The sequence below is a fragment of the Canis lupus genome, chromosome 34 (assembly GCF_048164855.1).
Source record: "Canis lupus baileyi chromosome 34, mCanLup2.hap1, whole genome shotgun sequence".
NCBI lineage: Eukaryota > Metazoa > Chordata > Mammalia > Carnivora > Canidae > Canis > Canis lupus.
This window is the reverse complement of record NC_132871.1, coordinates 16,046,629-16,064,723: the sequence shown is the minus strand read 5'-3', so window position 1 is coordinate 16,064,723 and position 18,095 is coordinate 16,046,629. Positions and strand designations below refer to the sequence as shown.

The 18,095-nt window shown below is 41.4% G+C and overlaps 1 protein-coding gene across 11 annotated transcripts in view; it reads left to right on the top strand.

Annotated features, from left to right (window-relative positions):
- The first annotated feature begins 10,638 nt into the window (after positions 1–10,638).
- Positions 10,639–18,095, top strand: part of MYO3B (myosin IIIB) — a 425,769-nt gene continuing 418,312 nt past the window's right edge. For 10 of the 11 annotated variants that reach the window (XR_012023941.1, XR_012023944.1, XR_012023942.1 and 7 more), the window contains exons 1-2: positions 10,639–11,002; positions 11,977–12,118. Coding sequence is in view for 6 of the 11 variants with exons in the window: in XM_072811357.1 (XP_072667458.1) it covers positions 12,066–12,118 (53 nt within the window). In the remaining 5 variants the exon portion in view is untranslated. The remainder of the gene's footprint in view (positions 11,003–11,976; positions 12,119–18,095) is intronic. The other variant, XM_072811360.1, reaches the window with a different exon arrangement.

The following is an 18,095-nucleotide window of genomic DNA, read 5'->3' as shown; positions in this document are numbered from 1 at the left end:
AAATCACATTGGACTCCCTGTTCAATGGGGAGTCTGCTTTTCTCTCTCTCTCTGCCACTCGCCCATTTGTTCGCATGTGCTCTCTCTCTGTCAAATAAATAGATAAAATCTTTTTTAAAACTTTATTTTTTAAAAATAATTTATTTATTTATTCATGAGAGACACAAGCAGGCTCCACGCAGAGTGCCCGACGTGGAACTCGATCCTGAGACCCTGGAATCACGCCCTGAGCCAAAGGCAGACGCTCAACTGCTGAGCCACCCAGGCATCCCTCTTGTTTTTCTTTTTTTTTTTTAATGCAAATAGAATTTGCTCTAACAAGTATAAAATGATTATTAATAATTTAGAACTTTTAAAATTATGTTAAATGATAAAGTTCTTCAAGCATATAGAAGAGAGCAAAACATTTAAATCTAAAATGAAAAGAGGGATCCCTGGGTGGCGCAGTGGTTTGGCGCCTGCCTTTGGCCCAGGGCGCGATCCTGGAGACCCGGGATCGAATCCCACGTCAGGCTCCCGGTGCATGGAGCCTGCTTCTCCCTCTGCCTATGTCTCTGCCTCTCTCTCTCTCTCTCTCTCTCTCTCTGTGACTATCATAGATAAATAAAAATCAAAATTAAAAAAAATAAAATAAAATGAAAAGAAATCCTATGATCCATTAACACTATTTCAAGGTATTTAAGAAAGAAAATACATGTCCACAGGAAAGCTTTGTACAGGACTGTTCATAGCAGTTCTACTCATAATAGCCCCAAACTGGAAATAAGACACATATCCACCAATAGGAGAATGGATAAGCTGTGATCTAGCCAGAAAAGGAATACTACTCAGTACAAAAAATGAACATAAACAAGAGAATTATTGATAAATGTAATAACTTGGGTTGATATTTTAAAAAAAATACACTGAATGAAAGAAGCCTAACACAAAAAAAGTACATAATGTAGAATTCCATTAATGTGAAATTTTGGAACTAGCAAAACTCACCTGTGTGATAGAAATCTAATCAGTTGTTATGTCTGAAGGGGTTGAAGACTGCCTGGGATTGAGATGCACTTGACAAGATGAGATTGAATGGTACACATAAGATCTGACCATTTCACTCTAGGTAATTTATGTTGCAATTAAGAAGTAACAAAATTAAAGGAGAAATTTTATAAAAATAATATGTTCCTGTCCCTTTCCCCAGGATCTTGACAGGGTCTTGAGGGAAAGCGACAGTCTTACTCATTTTTTATTCTCTTTTTATTTCAAAGTTAACAACAGAATAAAGATAAAATGTTTGTTGAATGAATAAAGAAGGCTAATATCCTGTACTCATATAGTGGTTTCATATTCACAGTCTTAGTTAATCCCTGTAGTCACCCTGACTCTACAGATAAGGCTCAGAGAGGTAATGTGAACCACCTGCGGGCACATAGCAAAAGCGTGGAGGAGGTAGAGACTTGTATGTAGGCCTCCTGATAATTATAATCATCTGACTCCAAATCTAATACTGTATCCATGACAACCCAGTTTATGACATTCAAATATTACTGCATTGTTTTCTTTACTGTCTTGTCAGCTCAACATATATTAAGCACATGTAACTTCCACATTAAAAAAAAGTATAACAAAAGTTAAGAGGTAAGATTTAGCATTGTTTAATAGTCCTTTAATATGAATTCCACCATATTTAATCTTTTTTTCTGCTGATTTCACAGGTGATTTTGGTAACTTCTGGCTATAAATATCTCACCTAGGAAGTAACTGAGAATGAGAGATAAAGAGAAATCCTTTCCGTTGTTTTAAATCAGGTTGTCATTTAAGCTCCTGAGTAAAGCAGATTTTCAGGCAGCCCTGCCAATATTTAACAGTGTTGGCTAACAAAGAAAACCCAGAACTGACTGTCCATCTTTAACTTTCTGGGCCAGAGGAAACCTCTCTGCACTGAATTTAATAATAATTAACCTCATGTCAGTACAACAAAAATCAGCATGCAGTTGATTTAATGCTGCTGTGCCCTTTTAATGTATAGGTAAGAGGAATTGACTTCAATTTATTCAACACCTACTGTGTTGGGAGCCTGATGCATTATGTTTGTTTTGTCTTTAATGCTTGCAACAATAAAATGAAGTAGGTACTGTGACCCCATTTTACAACTGGAAAAAAATGGAGGCTCTGAGGGTTTAGTATGCCTTATTCTAACTGGCCAAGATCTTACAACTAGTAAGTGGCCAAAGCCAGGATTCAAACTCTGTCCTCCTTCACTCCTAAAATGTGTTCCATCTGCTATGTTACTTCTGTGCTGCAACTCCCCTGGATACTGCTTGCTGCTAACTGCCAGCCATAGTTTTTAGAAAGGGTGGCAGATAGAATTATTAATAGCTTCTCAAAGATGTCCATATCCTAATCCCTAGAACCTGTGAATGCTACCTTACATGGCAAAAGAGACTTTGTAGATTGATTAAATTAAGGATCTTGAGATGTAACGAGCACCCTGGATTTTGAGGTGGGCCTAATGTAATCACAGAGATCCTTGTAAGGAAGGAGGGTTCGGGGGTTAGAGTTAGAGAGATTTGAAGATGCTATGCTACTGGCTTTGAAGATGGAGGAGGGGCCACAAGCAAAGGAACGCAGGTGGCCCCTAGACACTGGAAAAGGCAGGGATCCTCTACCAGAGCCTCCAGAAGGAACACAGCTCTGCTGACATCTTGAATTTAGCCTACTGATACCTATTTCAGACATCTGACCTCCACAAGTATAAAGTAATAATTTTGGTTTTTGTTAATTTACAGTAGTGGTAGGAAATTAATACAGAAAGGCAGAACAGTTATGCAGTACAAAAATTATCTTGACACTTTAAGGGAGCAAATTAATGCTTTTCTTTTAGTAGGCTGTATCTTGATTAGGTATCCTTATGGCTGATAACAAATTAAAATATGCTTATACCATAAAAACATTAGTAAGATAGAAGAAACCACACTGTCGAGGCTTCTCTATAGAAATGGCAATAATAAACAAGGTAGGTTGCATTAAAATTCATAGAGTACTGAAATAATTTGCTAATCTATTACTTTCTCTACCATGGTGGACTCTATCTCTTGCCATCTTAATTTACAATATTTATTACACTCATTCATCATTCACTTAGCAATGACCAGGTGCCTACTATGCAGCAATAATCATACAGATATATGTGTAGGGATAGAGATAAGTGAGTAGATAAACAGACACAGGTAGTGCCCTGAGTTCTGACAGGCAGATTTTCATTTTCAGGATTAATTCACTTACCATCTTTGAATTAGGTGGATGTATAAATGTTTAAAAGTTTATCAGGTATCTGGTTACAAGAGAATATAAATAATTCAATATAGAAAATTACCTCTTTAGAATTGATAGAAGTGGCAGGTAATATAAATTTAATATAATATAAATGAGGAATTTCAATTTTATACTAAGTTGCTTTGATGATTAATCTTTTTTCGAAAAAGGAATTAAAACTCCTACCACTGAAAGAACACTCTGACATCTATTAGATCTTATAAAAGTTTGATTTATTTCTTTGCTATCAGAGTTCATTTTGAAAGTTAGGAGAATATCTTGGTGTTAAGTGATATGAAAAATCATTCGTGCAATATAATGACTCAGTTGGAATTCAAAGTCTCAGTCAAATTGCAGAGCTGCTCACTTATCATTACACTTGCTTAGCAGGGGACCAAACGGTTGGTCCTGATGGTTATGAGGTGCTGTTTAGAGCCTAGATTAGTAGAGAATTTAACTTACATCTGACTTTGGCTTAAGAGTGCTATTCTAAGAGTCCAGTATTCTAAGCCTCTTTTTTCCCTATTAAATGAGGACATGTTTTCTGAATCCTTTTCAACTGCTAAAATGGTATTTGATCCTAAAAGACTAAACCATAGTTCAGTTGGGGTTTCCCACCACCATCCCAATCCCAAAGTAGTTTTAATAAAAGTATCAATTAATTATCAATTAACAATATACCCAATCTAGTTGATGTGTAGTGATAGGACACCTCCATATTTAAGGACTTTGCTACCTGAGGTTGGGGAATATGAGTAAATAAAAGACGCAGAGGACCCATCCAGTGTTTTTTGTGTGAATCATGAAAGCTCTGTAGCTTTGTGAGCAACTGTACTTTTGTGACCATTAGAAAAGTTTTCCTTTTCTCTGGATATATGAAGCCTCATGCCAGGGCACATGTGTTTCACCTCCCTTTTGTCTCCTCAGCTGGGTGACTTTGGGCAGTGTACAACCTCCCCAACTGTACTTAGCAACCACATAAGATCATCCCCACTTTATAATCTAATTGGGGAGATGATACTACTCTGTATTCAGTTCTTATAAATTACTTCTAATAGGTGCATTGCTAATTCAGTTTGGATCAAATCAGAGGAACTAGATTTTCATTCTTAACAGCTCTTGTGAGGAAACCACCATATGGCTGTTTGCAAACTGTTTTGTCAAGTTTGTTTTTAAATATTCAAAGTATGAATTTTACAAGCCTTGCATATAAAAGAGAGGTTGCTAAATCTCATCTATTCATTTAGCAAACATGTTTTGAGAACTGCTGCCAGGCACTGGGAGAATGGCAGTTGATGGTAAAGAAGACAGCCACCATTTCTGGCCACGTGGATAAATGGTCTTGGGGGGTGGGGAAGTAACAAAATAGAAACACTTCAGATCCTGAAAAAGAGTCTTGTTGTTTGCTAATATCAGCGACCTAGTGAGCAGGAGTAGTTGGGGCAGTGATTTAGATGGTTTCCAAGGAAAACTTTTCCAGCTGAAAAAAAAAGGTGTGGAGCTATGGGTATGCAGATATGTGTATCATCGCACTTAGCCTTTCTTCTGATTTAGAAAAAGAAGCTGTAGGCCTCCCCTTGAAGAGATTGGATAGGCAGTTAGAGAATGCCAGCCATACTTAGAATTAGGAAGGCTAATGTGTTGGTCTTCCTGAGAAGACGTAAGCAGGTAGTTAAGACTTCAGAGGCTTCTCCCGGGGAGAGCTTCCCCAGGGGGGCTGTGTGCATGCGTGTACCATGGACAGTTCTGAAACCTGAGTAAGAAAGAGAAAGGTCTATGGCTGTCTTTTATTTAGAAAAAGAACCAGCGATCGAAAAAAAATGCCATTTATGCAAGAAATATTCTTCATATATTTAAGTATTTCTATTTATTTTGATCATTCTCTAGTCTATGCTATTATGTTTTCCCAAAAATTTATGCATAAACCTTGAGAACAAATTCTTTTTTTTTTTTTAAGATTTTATTTATTTATTCATAGAGACAGAGAGAGAGAGAGAGAGAGAGAGAGAGAGAGAGAGGCAGAGGGAGAAGCAGGCTCCATGCAGGGAGCCCGATGCGGGACTCGATCCCAGGTCTCCAGGATCACACCCCCAGGCTGCAGTCGGCGCCAAACCGCTGCGCCACCGGGGCTGCCCAAGTCAAATTCTTTGACCCAACAATTGATCCAGGGTGTTAGCCTAAGATCATCAGGTATGTATACAAGAATGTACCTCACCTGCAACGTGTTAGAAATGTACATTCTGGGGCTCTTCCCCACAACTAATGCCTGAGATTCTGGGTTTGGGGCCCAGAAATCTAAGTTTTACAACTGTTACGGGGAATTCTGATGCACTTTAATGTTTGAGAACCACTGCCCTATAGTGATGATTCCTAAATTTTCCTGCACATTAGACTCATCTGAGAAACTCTTAAAACTGTTGGTGCTCAGAGCTACACTCCAGAACAATTTAATCAGAATCCCTAGTGGTGGGACCCAGGAATCAGTGTTTTAAAATGTCCCAGGTGATTCCAATGTGCAACCAAGTTGGAGAACCCACCACCTCACAGGATGCATTATCTGTGTGTCTAGGCCACCTGCACTATCTTGTATTTTTTTCTGTAACACTCATGAGCACAAGGAATCTGCTTTATGTCACCAGGAACTATTACACCCTGGTACCACTGAATGGTGACAGAGTGAATCCAACTGTGGTGTGTTAGAAGGATTAATTTAAAAATACTAACACCAAAGGATTTCAACATGGTGTTATCCAAAATATGATTGGGGCAATCTCATATTAGTTCATGATGAAGGAAGATGGTCCTTTACATGACAGAGGTTTAAAAGTGTAGGAACGACTCCCCCAGACACCCCCTTCACCCATGTAGATACTTGACCTACATCAAAACCACTGTCCTCAGTCTTCGTCTTTTTTTTCAGCCATTCTTTCCTTCATGTTTTTTCAGACACAGGTGAACTGTGTGTGTGTGTGTGTGTGTGTGTGTGTGTGTGGCAAAACAGGTGAACTCCAAGCCCCCTCATTTTTAAAATTTCAAGTTGAACGCATTATTTGCAGCCAAGTGGCTGCTCCACTTGGGACAGACTTAATATCCAGAAATCCTATCTCGTTGTTACCATCAAGATCTACTTTTTTAAAAAGTACCAGCTGATGACTTTGGCTAGGTTCTCATTTGCTTAGAATGCCATTTGGAATTGAGGGATAAAACACATGAAATGAAAATATGGATATTAAAATAGAGCAGAAAATGGATTGTTTAATCCTGCCAAAAATGCTTCTGTTTAGAGTAAAACTTAATAGAATGTTCCTTTGGAAAAATTATCCAGGGGAAGAAACCAAAAAGGTAGCTTTTTTTTTTTCCCCCTCTTGCTTTGCAATTCTTTTTTTTTTTTTTTTTTTTTGCTTTGCAATTCTTTAACCACATAGCGTAGTGCCTGGTACTCCATAAATAGATTGAAGAGACTAAAAGGTTAATCTGCAGCAAGTCATTTTAAAATGTTATGCTTTGCTAGTTTTGAAAGAAAGAATTTAAAAATTAAAGTCTTTCTTTTTGATGTACTTACCTTCTGAAAGTATTTTTACTTGTGGTGTGTGTACACTTGTGTATATACATGGGCACATATGAATGGACATGACAACATTCTTGCTATTTCTAGGTTTCTGGAAAAATAAATTTTATGTATAGATTTTTAAAGTATGTTTATTGCCTTTGATACATAAATAAATTACATTCATTCTTCCATCCTTCATCCAGTCTGTCATCTCTTTCAACATTATACAGCCACAACCAGGCCTTATGTGAGGTCTGGGGTATGTGACCTGATAGGCATCGTCCCTATCAGTGTATCGCTGACCACGTAGTGATGTCAGCACCTGCAAAAGTCATTTATGACATTTTTTTTTTCTGGGTTCTTGAGTTGTTGCTGACTTGATACATGTATATCTTATTTTTGATATTATATTATTATCAATACTATTATCATCTTGATATCATTATTATATATTTTTGACACCCTTTTTCCCCTGCCACTCTTAGATGAACTTTTTAAACAAGCTACCTTCCAATCTTATTCCAGAGCAACTGACAGTCCAGAATCAGTTGGTGATTCTACAGTAACACAAACTAAGTGTCCATTCTGCAAAACGTCTCCTTGGAGAGAACAAGCGTTAAACTACATAATTCGTGGATTTAAAATCTTCATGGTGCTTTATTATTTACCTGCATTAAAAAGAGCAGCTCAACAAATTTAAAATTAATAGATTCTATCAGGTTTGCCTATTGTTATTTTTGAGGCCTGTTACAGAAGAGAAATTATGCAAATGGCTGTGAGGCTGCTGCTACTGCACTCACACTGGGAATGCATTATATATAACTCGTTTCTTAGAAACACTTATCTGGAGCAGATCAAGCTCTCAGCCATTTGCAGGGGCATGTCCCTTCTTTCAGATGGTCCACTTTGAACTAATAAGTATTGTTAGAGGGTTGAGGTAGGAAGTAGGAGGAGGGGGGGGAAGGAAGGCAGGATAAATTACTGGCACTCCATAATCTGGAAGGGCCAGGGGAAAATCCTTGGTAAAGATATTTTAGTCAGTCTCCTGAAAAGGCTGTCAATGACCTTTGAAACTATATCCTGCTGGTCTTCATGTTCTGCTCTTTCTTGAGAAAAACTGCTAGCGTCAAATTTTAACCTTCCAGGCTGCCTGAAAATTCCCCCATCAACTGATTCCTGTATACCGATTCAACTTCATCTCTTGATTATGCCTATGACCCTTCTAATGGAACCAGGTCTTTTTCATATCCTCTTCATTTGTTCATTCATTTATTCATCTGGCAAACAAATGGGATGACCAGTAAGTTCAGTCCAACTATATGATGCTATATAATTGTATAAGCTATAATGTGAGCGTCTATTATGTGCACTGTGAGGGATACAAGAACACAGAACATATTATCCTTATTCTTAAGATTCTTAATGAGAGTAAATGGAAACACAAAAGGTTGCCCTGACCAGCAGAGGAAGATCTTCATTCTCTAAGCCATGCTCTTTTTTGAAAAAAAATTTTTAATTAATTAATTTATTTTTGATAGTCGGAGCGGGGGAGGGCAGAGACACAGGCAGAGGGAGAAGCAGGCTCCATGCACCGGGAACCCGATGTGGGATTTGATCCCGGGTCTCCAGGATCGCACCCTGGGCCAAAGGCAGGGGCTAAACCGCTGCGCCACCCAGGGATCCCCTAAGCCATGCTCTTATAACTGTATCCTCTGAGCACTGACTCTTGGCTGATTTCCTTCCTGCCTAGTACACTAATCCTTTTCACTTCTTCCTTCAAAACCATACCTAAATTTACTCCAAGAAGCATTCCCACTGGAGTCTTGGTCCTGGGTTGAAATGGACTCTTCTTCAGAAATTATGGATGCGCTAATCCAAAGTTACTTGGCTCTTGCTGTCTGCTGCTTTGCAATCTTCATTTTATTCCACATGGGCCTCCATGCCACCTTGACTGACCAGAAAAGAAGCTCGCTGCAGGCAGGAAGGCCCTACCTTCCTGTTCTTAGCTCCTCCTCATCTTCTTAGCCTGCTGCTCTGCACATAGCCCACATGCTACTGAATGCTGTCTGTCGACAGTCACTTTTCCTTCCTTGGGAATCGAGATCAGAAACTCATGGAATGTTCCCTGGGTGCATTTGCTGCTCACAAAAGTGAACCTGCCTATAGGCTTTGTTTAGCCCTTTGCTTAGAAAAAGATGATTAGTTTGATTGTGCCATGTCTAGAATGAATGGGTGATGCAACCTAAAGTTGGGGGGATATAAAATTGGGAGATACTACATAATGTGCAAGTGGGACCTGGGAATATGGGTTTGATTCTGCTGCTTCTGCTGGTAGGAGACACTAAGTAGATCATTGGGTTCACAACCAATTAGCATCATGTTCATCTTGACTCGCAGGGAAGCAAAGCCACCGAGGATTTGGTAGATTTATCAGCCCCTCCCACAGAAGCTGTCTGAGGCTAGCCACTTGGAACCTGGCAGGAAAAAAGTCCTCTGGTGACAATGTGTCTGTCATACATTCTGGTCCGTGTACTCCTCGAAGACACCATTTTCTGGGCATGAAGTATTCTGCTGCTTTTTGGAGTGAGAAACCAATCTCGGATAAGCCGGATTCAGAAAATAGGTCATTGGTGTGAGTTGCAATTATTTTCCTTCCAGCTTTCTTCTGTGCTTGCTTTAGATTGCTTTTCTGCAAAGGGCAGGCGCAGCTGGCCTTGGCTGGTGTGCAATAGAGGCCCCAGACACCACTCCAGCCTCAGGCCTTTGTGAGGCACCACCCAGATTCCTGGGGCCTCAGCGCTAGCATCTATCTGCCTTTTGTCCGGGCCGTTAAATTCCTATTAAAGTCGTGAACAAATACCCTCTTTGAGTATTGATTTTACACACACACAGACACACACACAGCGTTGTTCATAGCCACTTGATTTGCCACCTGCAGTTTGTAATAGAACGGACATGTGGGATTATAAACCACTTTATTCTGCACAGAATTTCTCAGCTTGGGGCCAAATTGAAGGGCATTAGTCATCAGTAATTTGCAGTTATTTTTAATGTATTTCACTCGGAGAGGTTTAAGGCAGCTAAAGCTAAGATAAATTTCCTTACACTTTGGTGAGGAAGTGAAAAATCTGATCATTTAGTTAATCATGTGTCATAGCTGCGCTTATGTATTGTTCCTAAGTGAGTGCAACATCGTGACTGACTTGTGATTTGGTAACATGACAATTTGAATGATTAAATACATTCAATTATGCCACGACTCTCCCCCGCCCCCCCGCCCCCCCCCCCGGCCCAACCCTCAATATTTGTATAGGTTTAAGGTTTAAACTTCACAGAACACTAGAGAAGGGCACTTAGAGAATCACCCTGTGAAATGCCAGTTCCTGACCTGTCTTGCCCCGAGATTCAGTGTCAGCGGCCCCCGACTTGGGCTAGGGCAGTGAGCGGCGCCTGCAGCCAACTCTGGGAAGCAGTGAGGAGTTCAACCACCACCTTCTTCAGAAGAGGAAACCGAGGCACAAAGAGATGAAGAGACCTAAGATATTTGCCAGGATCCCAGAAACAGAAGCCTGCCGCCGCAGGCCAGCTGTCCTGCTTCCCGGTTCAACGCATTTCCCACCAGCCAAGCGAGAAATCCTTTGCTTCTCGCGCTCTGCTGGGGAATTAGCCTCGCACGGTGCGGCTACCTGCCGCTTCCGCGGGCGCGGAGACCTAGGTCCCTCCACGCGCACGCGCAGAGCGCAGACCTGGTTCCCTCCATGCGCACGCGCAGAGCGGACGGGAGGCCTTCCGGTCGGCCCCGCGGCTGCGTCCCGGCCTCCCTCCTGCCGTCCCTCTCCCTGCTCCCTCACCCTTCCACGGCCACCGGCCCAGCTCGAGGCTCCGGGTGAGATTCAACAGCAGAGAAGCAGCCCACAAACCAACTTTCCATGTCCTCTGCTGCCGCTTGGCACTCGGCACAGCGGGCCCGCCCTTCGCCGTGGCCCCTCACAAAGCCGGCCTCCCCTCTCAGGCGGTGCTCCTCCTCGCTCCTGCCCGGGCCGCAGCCTCCACCAACGCTGGGGATGCCTCGCTGACCCCCGCTCACCCGCGCCTCAGGCTTCCCCGAGCGTGAGCGCGGTGGTTCCAGAAGTTTCCGCGGAGGCTGAGGTAAGCAAGCGTGCCCGGAAGGGAGGGAAGGTGCTGCCAAACCGCCTGGCCGGAAGGAGCAGGAGAACACTTCTCACCTGGGAACAGCACGGCCGACCAGACTGGCCCGCAGGCCGGAAGGAAGGGACGGCCAGGGCTGCGCCCGACGGCAAGATGGCGGCAGCGGGCGCGCGGGGAGTGGAGTGCGCGGCCAGAAAGGGAGAGAGGCACCTCTCCGCTCTGCGGCGGAAGGGTGGGCTCTGTTCTGGGTGCAGTGGCATTTCGTACAACTTTGAAGAAGACCCCACGTGGGCGGCCTGGGTGGCTCAGCGGTTGAGCGTCTGCCTTTGGCCAAGGGCATGATCCTGGGGTCCTGGGATCGAGTCCCAAGTCAGATCCCCGCAGGGAGCCCACTTCTCCCTCTTCCTGTGTCTCTGCCTCTCTCTGTGTGTCTCTCACGAATAAATAAAATCTTAAGAAAGAAAAAGACCCCACTCTTAGTGTGGAGGACAGACTGCGGTGGACGGGAACAGAAGCCATTGGCCAGAGGGAGACTGAGGCTGTGGGTGGGAGACGCCAAGGTTGCGCGGGGGTGGGGGGGTGGGGGAGGGGCGGAGAGGCAGCAGGTAGGGCCCTGGTGGAGGTGCCTGGCTGAGGTGGTGACCGGTTCTTTTTCTCATTTGCTCAAATGGCTCTGTGGTGGCTTGTGGTGTCCCCGGTAGGCGTTGTGGTTGTGGCAGACCTCCAGATTCAGGAATTTATTTTTAGAGTAGAGCTGACAGGACTTATTGATTGTCCACGAGGAGTGCCAATTAATTACTTACATACAGGTAAAATAATTTGGAACTTGTTAGAAACAAATCTCAGTAAATTTGAAACTTTTTCTTCCCATCCATCTATCGCCTTCAATGAGAAAATCCTGTAGTTTTCCATTTTGATGCACGATACAGCTTGTTGACTGTCTTTTTTTTTTTTTTTCTTTTTTTTCTTTTAAGATTTTCATGTATTTGTACCTGAGAGACACGGAGAGAGAGGCGGCTCTCTGTGCAGAGCCGGATGCGGGACTGGATCATAGGACCCTGGGATGGCTACCTGGGCTATCCAAGCCAAAGGAGATGCAACCACTGAGCCACGCAGGTGCCCCTAGCTTGTTGACTGTCTTAATCAGTTTGGGCTGCTACAACACAGTGCCATAGACTGGGTGGTTTAATCAACAAACTTATTTCTCATAGTTCTGGAGGCTTGTAAGTCCAGATCAAGGCCCTAGAACAGTTGAGTTGTTCCAGAGCCTACTTCCTGGTACACTTTGTCCTCACATGGCAGGGAGATGGCAGTCATCTCTCTAATGTCTCTTCTTATAAGGGTATGAATCCTTTTCATGAAGTCTCCATTCCCATGACCTAATCATCTCCCAAAGGTCACACCTTCAAACACTATGATATTGGGGATCAAGGCTTTAATATATGAATTTTGGGGTGACACCTTAGGTAAAAAGGTCTCATTTACCGGCCTAAAAATAGATTTCACTTGTGGAAACAATCATACTTTACAAAAACCACGAATAGCTGAAACAGCATTAATAAATAGAACACATTCTGTAATATCCTTGTTTTTACTTAGAAAATAACTTTATTTTTCTGTGGTGAAATCTTATGTTCCACGTTGAAAAGTCATTGCTCATACTCTGGAGTAAATCAATTGTAAATAAAGAAATAGATACGAAAATAGTGTCTGTAGCAATTAGTGCTTAGAACAAATAAACAGGATTATCTGAGAATAATAGAGGAAATCACATGGGGTGGTTTTTAACTCCTCTCTACCATTGTTTCTCAAAGTGGGTGTGGAGCTGAGTGGGAAACTTTAAAATTACTTGAAGGTCCTTGATAAAAATATAGATTCTTCCACCTACTATTGATTCAGAATTGCTGGGGGGAGTGGGCCTAGAATAGGCATTTTAAATAAATTGCTGGGGGATTTTTTATGGGTATTACTAGGTCCTCCCAAACTCTCCCAACCCTGGTTCCCATCCTAAGTCCTTCTTTTTCCAGCCTCTTCTATCGCTCCATCTGCCTGGCAAGCCTACCCATCTGTGTGTAGCCAGCTCCAGCTTCCCCTTAAGGTCCGTCCAAATCAGATGCCATCCCCAGATCCTCCTGGCTGGATGGACGGTCTACTCCCCCATGTTGGCTCTACTTAGTATATAGTTTACAATCTATAAGTATATAGTGTAACTTATTACTGAATGGTACTTATTACTGAATGGTAACTTGCAATTGAAGCTGTATCTTTTCACTGTGTGAACCATATGCCCACTGAGGTCAGGACCGAGTCTGATTCATTTTAAAGTTTATCAGTGGCTTGCTCAGAGTGGGTACTCAGTATGCATTTTGTGGAATTGTCTGGCTAAGCGTAAGCCTACTGTCTTTGGACTTTGGATTTCTACCACTTGACCATGTACTAAGTGTCTCAATTGTAGCAGGCCAACTTTGTACTAAGATTGGACAACCGGTTCTGTGCTAAAGTTCATGTTGTAAAATGAAGGTAACACAGGAATGATGAGTGAGAATGCAGGCTCTGCCAGCTGCGGTGGAGGCAACCTGACAGAAAGGCTCCCAGTTGCACTATAATTGAATGAGGATTCCCTACAACCGATGTATTCAACAAGACATCATAAAGAGAGTGGAAAGACATCCCAAGTGCTTTGCTTGGAAAACTTAAAAAAAATCCATTGTGGTCATACCTGCTGGAACTTAGGAAGGCATTGCTCCTTTTTTTTTTTTTTTTTTTTCTGCTAATAAACCTCCTACAGTCTACTATCTGCATAGCCACCAAAGTAACTTGTTAAAACATAAGTCAGGGTTTGCCGAAGTGGTTCGTTGGTTGAGCGTCTGCCTTTGGCTTAGGGTGTGATCCCAGCATCCCAGGATCAAATCCCACATTGGGGTCCCGGCAGGAAGCCTGCTTCTCCCTCTGCCTATGTCTCTACCTCTCTCTGTGTGTCTTTCCTGAATAAATAAGTAAAATCTTTTTATTTTTTATTTTTTTTTAAAGAAAAAGATCGTGTCAGATCATGTCCTTACTGCTCCTATCCCACCAATGGCTTTTGACCTCAGTCTCAGTAAAAGCCAGTTCCTTAACTTACAAGGGCTGATAAAGACCTGTGTGGTTTATCTGCTCCTCTCCTGTCCCATATCTCTCTGATCCCACCAGCAGTATCTCTCTCCCTTGCTTATTCCAGTGCAGCCACAACTGGCTTCTTGCTATTCCTTGAATATGCTAAGTAAACTCCTGCCTCCAGGCCTTTGTACTTACTGTACCCTCTTTCTGGAACAGTTTCCCTCCAGATTTTTATTCTTCCATGTTTTTCCTGTCATTTTTCAAACATCCTGCTCACCTGGTCCTGCTACCACCCTGCCTACCACCCACTCTGACTTTCCAGTCACCTTTCATACTTTATTTTTCTCATAGGTGTTGATCTCTACCTATCATCTATATATGATGCTCATTTATTTTCTTAATTGTCTATCCCCCTATTAGAATATAAGCTCCATGAAGCCATGGTTTTGGTCTGTTTTGTTCATTGTTATATTTTCAACACCTGAACATGCCAGACATGTAGCAGATGCTCATTAAATATTTATTAAATCAATGAGGCAAAGTGGGGTAAACAAAAAGATTTAAATCCTGGCTCTAGGCTTAAATTCCTTAACATTTCAGTGGATCAGTTTTTTTATCCGTAAAGTAGAAATAGTAATAGTGCCTCATGGATATATGACATCTGGTATAGCGTCCAACATCCAATATTTACTCAGTAAATGTTCCCTATGACAGATGGAGTTTTACAAGTCATGAAAAGAGTGTCTAGTGGTGATCCTATTTTCCAACTAGCAGATTTTTCCAAGATGTAGTAATAATATATTTTGGAAAAAAATAATGTATTTTGTGCTTTCTGTTTGCTGGGACCACCGCACAACTTTAAGGGATGAGTACTTTCATTATTTCCATTTTATGGATGAGGAGACAGAGGCACAGAAGGGTTGAGCAATTTTTCCCTTGCCAGTAGTAAGTGTAAAAGCTGGGATTTGATCAAACTCAGGACTAGAGACCATGTTCTTTACCTTTTTTTTTTTTTTTCTCCACTGCTTCTCACTGAGTGAAGCTGTTGGAAAAGAGAAGAAAAGGAGTGGTTGTCAGTTGACTTACTTCCTCCATAGTAGCATGAGGAGTTCAAAGATAGGTGGTGTTGGTTGTTCTTTTCACCTCTTTGGTGGAAGTAATTCTTTTGCTCCAGCCAGATCCTGTCAGGACTCATTAATTCCCTCTCCAGCTGCCCATGGTCTCTCTGCAATGCTTTCAATTAATCCTTCTTACCTGAAAGCAGTGCTGGGGATGTCTTTGTCTTAGTGGAAGGGGGCTTGTACGTAGTAACCTGGACACAGAATCCTGAAATATATGGAACCATCCTAGATAATGATGGGCTTTCTTTCTTGAATTTCTTTCACACAAATCCCATTCTACTAATCGAAGGCATATACTTTCTTCAGGGGTCAGCTAAAGTCATTGCTTTGAGACTCCTAAGATTCAGCGCTCTCAGTTTAACTATATTCAATCTTCTTTGTTTCACAAATGTTTGTTGACTGATAGCTCATGTAAATGCAGAGGGGACTCCTATGACTTAGTCTTTTCCTTTAAAGTGCTTGGGCCCTCGTTTGGCAATTGAGGTTTATTCACAGGGTGACACCACAGGCCAGCTTATCATATATGAGCACTATAAAGTTTCAGGGGAAAAGGAGATGCCTAATTGTGCAGGGATAAGGGAACATGAGCTGGCTCTTGAAGGGCTGGTAGGATTCGTGATTAATGGATAGGGTGGAATGAGCACTTCTGTTGGTAGAAATCATTTGAACAAAATTAAAGGTACTGACATCCAAGGATGATTCAGGAGGTGGTGAGGGATTTGGTTGAAGTTCATCATAAGCTTGATACAGGGAAATAAAAGAAGTTGTAAGATAGTCTTAAATATCTGACTGAAGAATTTGGACTATAATTAATCTAGCAGTAGGAAGCCATCATAGGTTACTCATTTAAGCAAAGTTGTGACATGAATGGATCAATGGTTGTATGTGTTTATCTGCAGTGATATTTACAGTTAAAAATGGTTATGAGTTGGGATGGTGGGATTTTGAGTGTTGTAGTATTCATTCATTTTTCTTCATTTTCTTAATGCTCTGTGAAACTACAACTCTTGGGATCCCTGGGTGGCGCAGAGGTTTAGCGCCTGCCTTTGGCCCAGGGCGCGATCCTGGAGACCCGGGATCGAATCCCACGTCAGGCTCCCGGTGCATGGAGCCTGCTTCTCCCTCTGCCTGTGTCTCTGCCTCTCTCTCTCTCACTGTGTGCCTATCATAAAAAAAAAAAATAAAAAAAATAAAAAAAAAAAAAGAAACTACAACTCTTGTGTTTTAATTAAGATGATCTTATTGGTTCTCAAAGTTCTGTTTTTTTTTTTTTTTTTTTAAGATTTTATTTATTTATTCATGAGAAACAGAGAGGTAGAGACACAGGCAGAGGGAAAAGCAGGCTCCATGCAGGGAACCTGACGAGGGACTCCATCCCAGGTCTCCAGGATCATGCCCTGGGCTGAAGGTGGCACTAAACCGCTGAGCTACCCAGGCTGCCCAGAGTTCTGGTTTTCAATCTTGTATTCACCAAGAATTTATTGAGCACTTATTATACAATGGGCATTTGCCTATGAGGCAGAAAAAATTATGACGGCATGGCCCCTGTACCTTAGGGCCCACCGGTGGAGAAGACCAACATGTGAACAGTAAATGTCAGGCAATGTGGTAACTGCTAGAAAAGAGTACATGATACAGTGAGACCATAAAGGAAAGGTCACCTCTAATGGGAAGATTAGGAAGGCCTCCTACAAGAGATGACATCTACACTTACTTGAATGGGTTCTGTGTGGCCATGTGCAGATAGGTTCTGTTTGTTAAGGCCCTAAAGATTGGCCTAGTCTCTTACCAACCTTTACCATTGTATCACACACTTGCTTATATGTTAGTTTGGAATTATACTGTAGTTTGTTAATGCTTATATGATGTTTTCTTATTATATTTAATATTTGTGCAAATTTCCCCTTTCTCTAAACTTGCACTGTTCACTTCTCAGATTTCTTTTTAAAAGCTGTTCTCTAGGTTTAAAAGCATTCTTCCATGATTTGTAATTCATATGGAGCATACTATAACATTTAGACAAAATATTCTGAATAACATACTCAGAAATGGAATTCTTCATCATAAATTTTCTCTCAGGTAGAAAATGTTGCTGGACAAGTTTCTATTTAAATCATACTTGCTAGGCTTGACTGATTGCAGGAGTTCACAGGGTACATGCTTCAGACTGCTTCATTTTCAGCAAGGTAAGGCTGCATCTCTACTATGGAGTAATGCAAGGTATTCAAAAAGGGTAGGCCAGGCTCCTTCAGGGTTGTTAGGAATTAAAACCAGCTTGTGAGGGTCTTAAGTTGGCTTGTGAGAAGAGGCAGTTTCTTAGAAGAATGAAGTAAGAAACTTCATGGACGTCCAAGGACAGACAAAGCTTATCAAGCCTCAGAAAGCCTGGATATAGAATTGGTAGTAAATCCATTTGCCAGTCCTCTTTTAAGCATGGTCCTTTTGATTTCTTCCTTCTCTGCTTTCCTCTTCTCAAGATGGGCTCCTGCAGCTTTATATGGTGTCTGTTTTCCCATGACCTCAGCAGGTCTGAGTGAGAATAATCTCCTCTATAGAGATCTGTTTGCTAAAAAGAAAAAAATTATTTTACTTTTAAAATAAAATAATACATGCAATAGCCAAAAAAAAAAAAAAAAGTAGTATAGAAAGGTCTAAATTTTCTAAAAATCATATTAATCTCCCTTTTCTAATTTCTCTGACTCCTGATACCTCTTCCTAAAGTTTAAGAGGTTTTTGGGTAGTTTTCTGGAAAATACATATATAAAGATACACAAATATAGATACACATACAAGGGCATACACATACAATAGCTATAAGTGTAAATATTCCTTTATTTACATAAAATTCTCATCTTTACAAACTGTTCAATACTTTT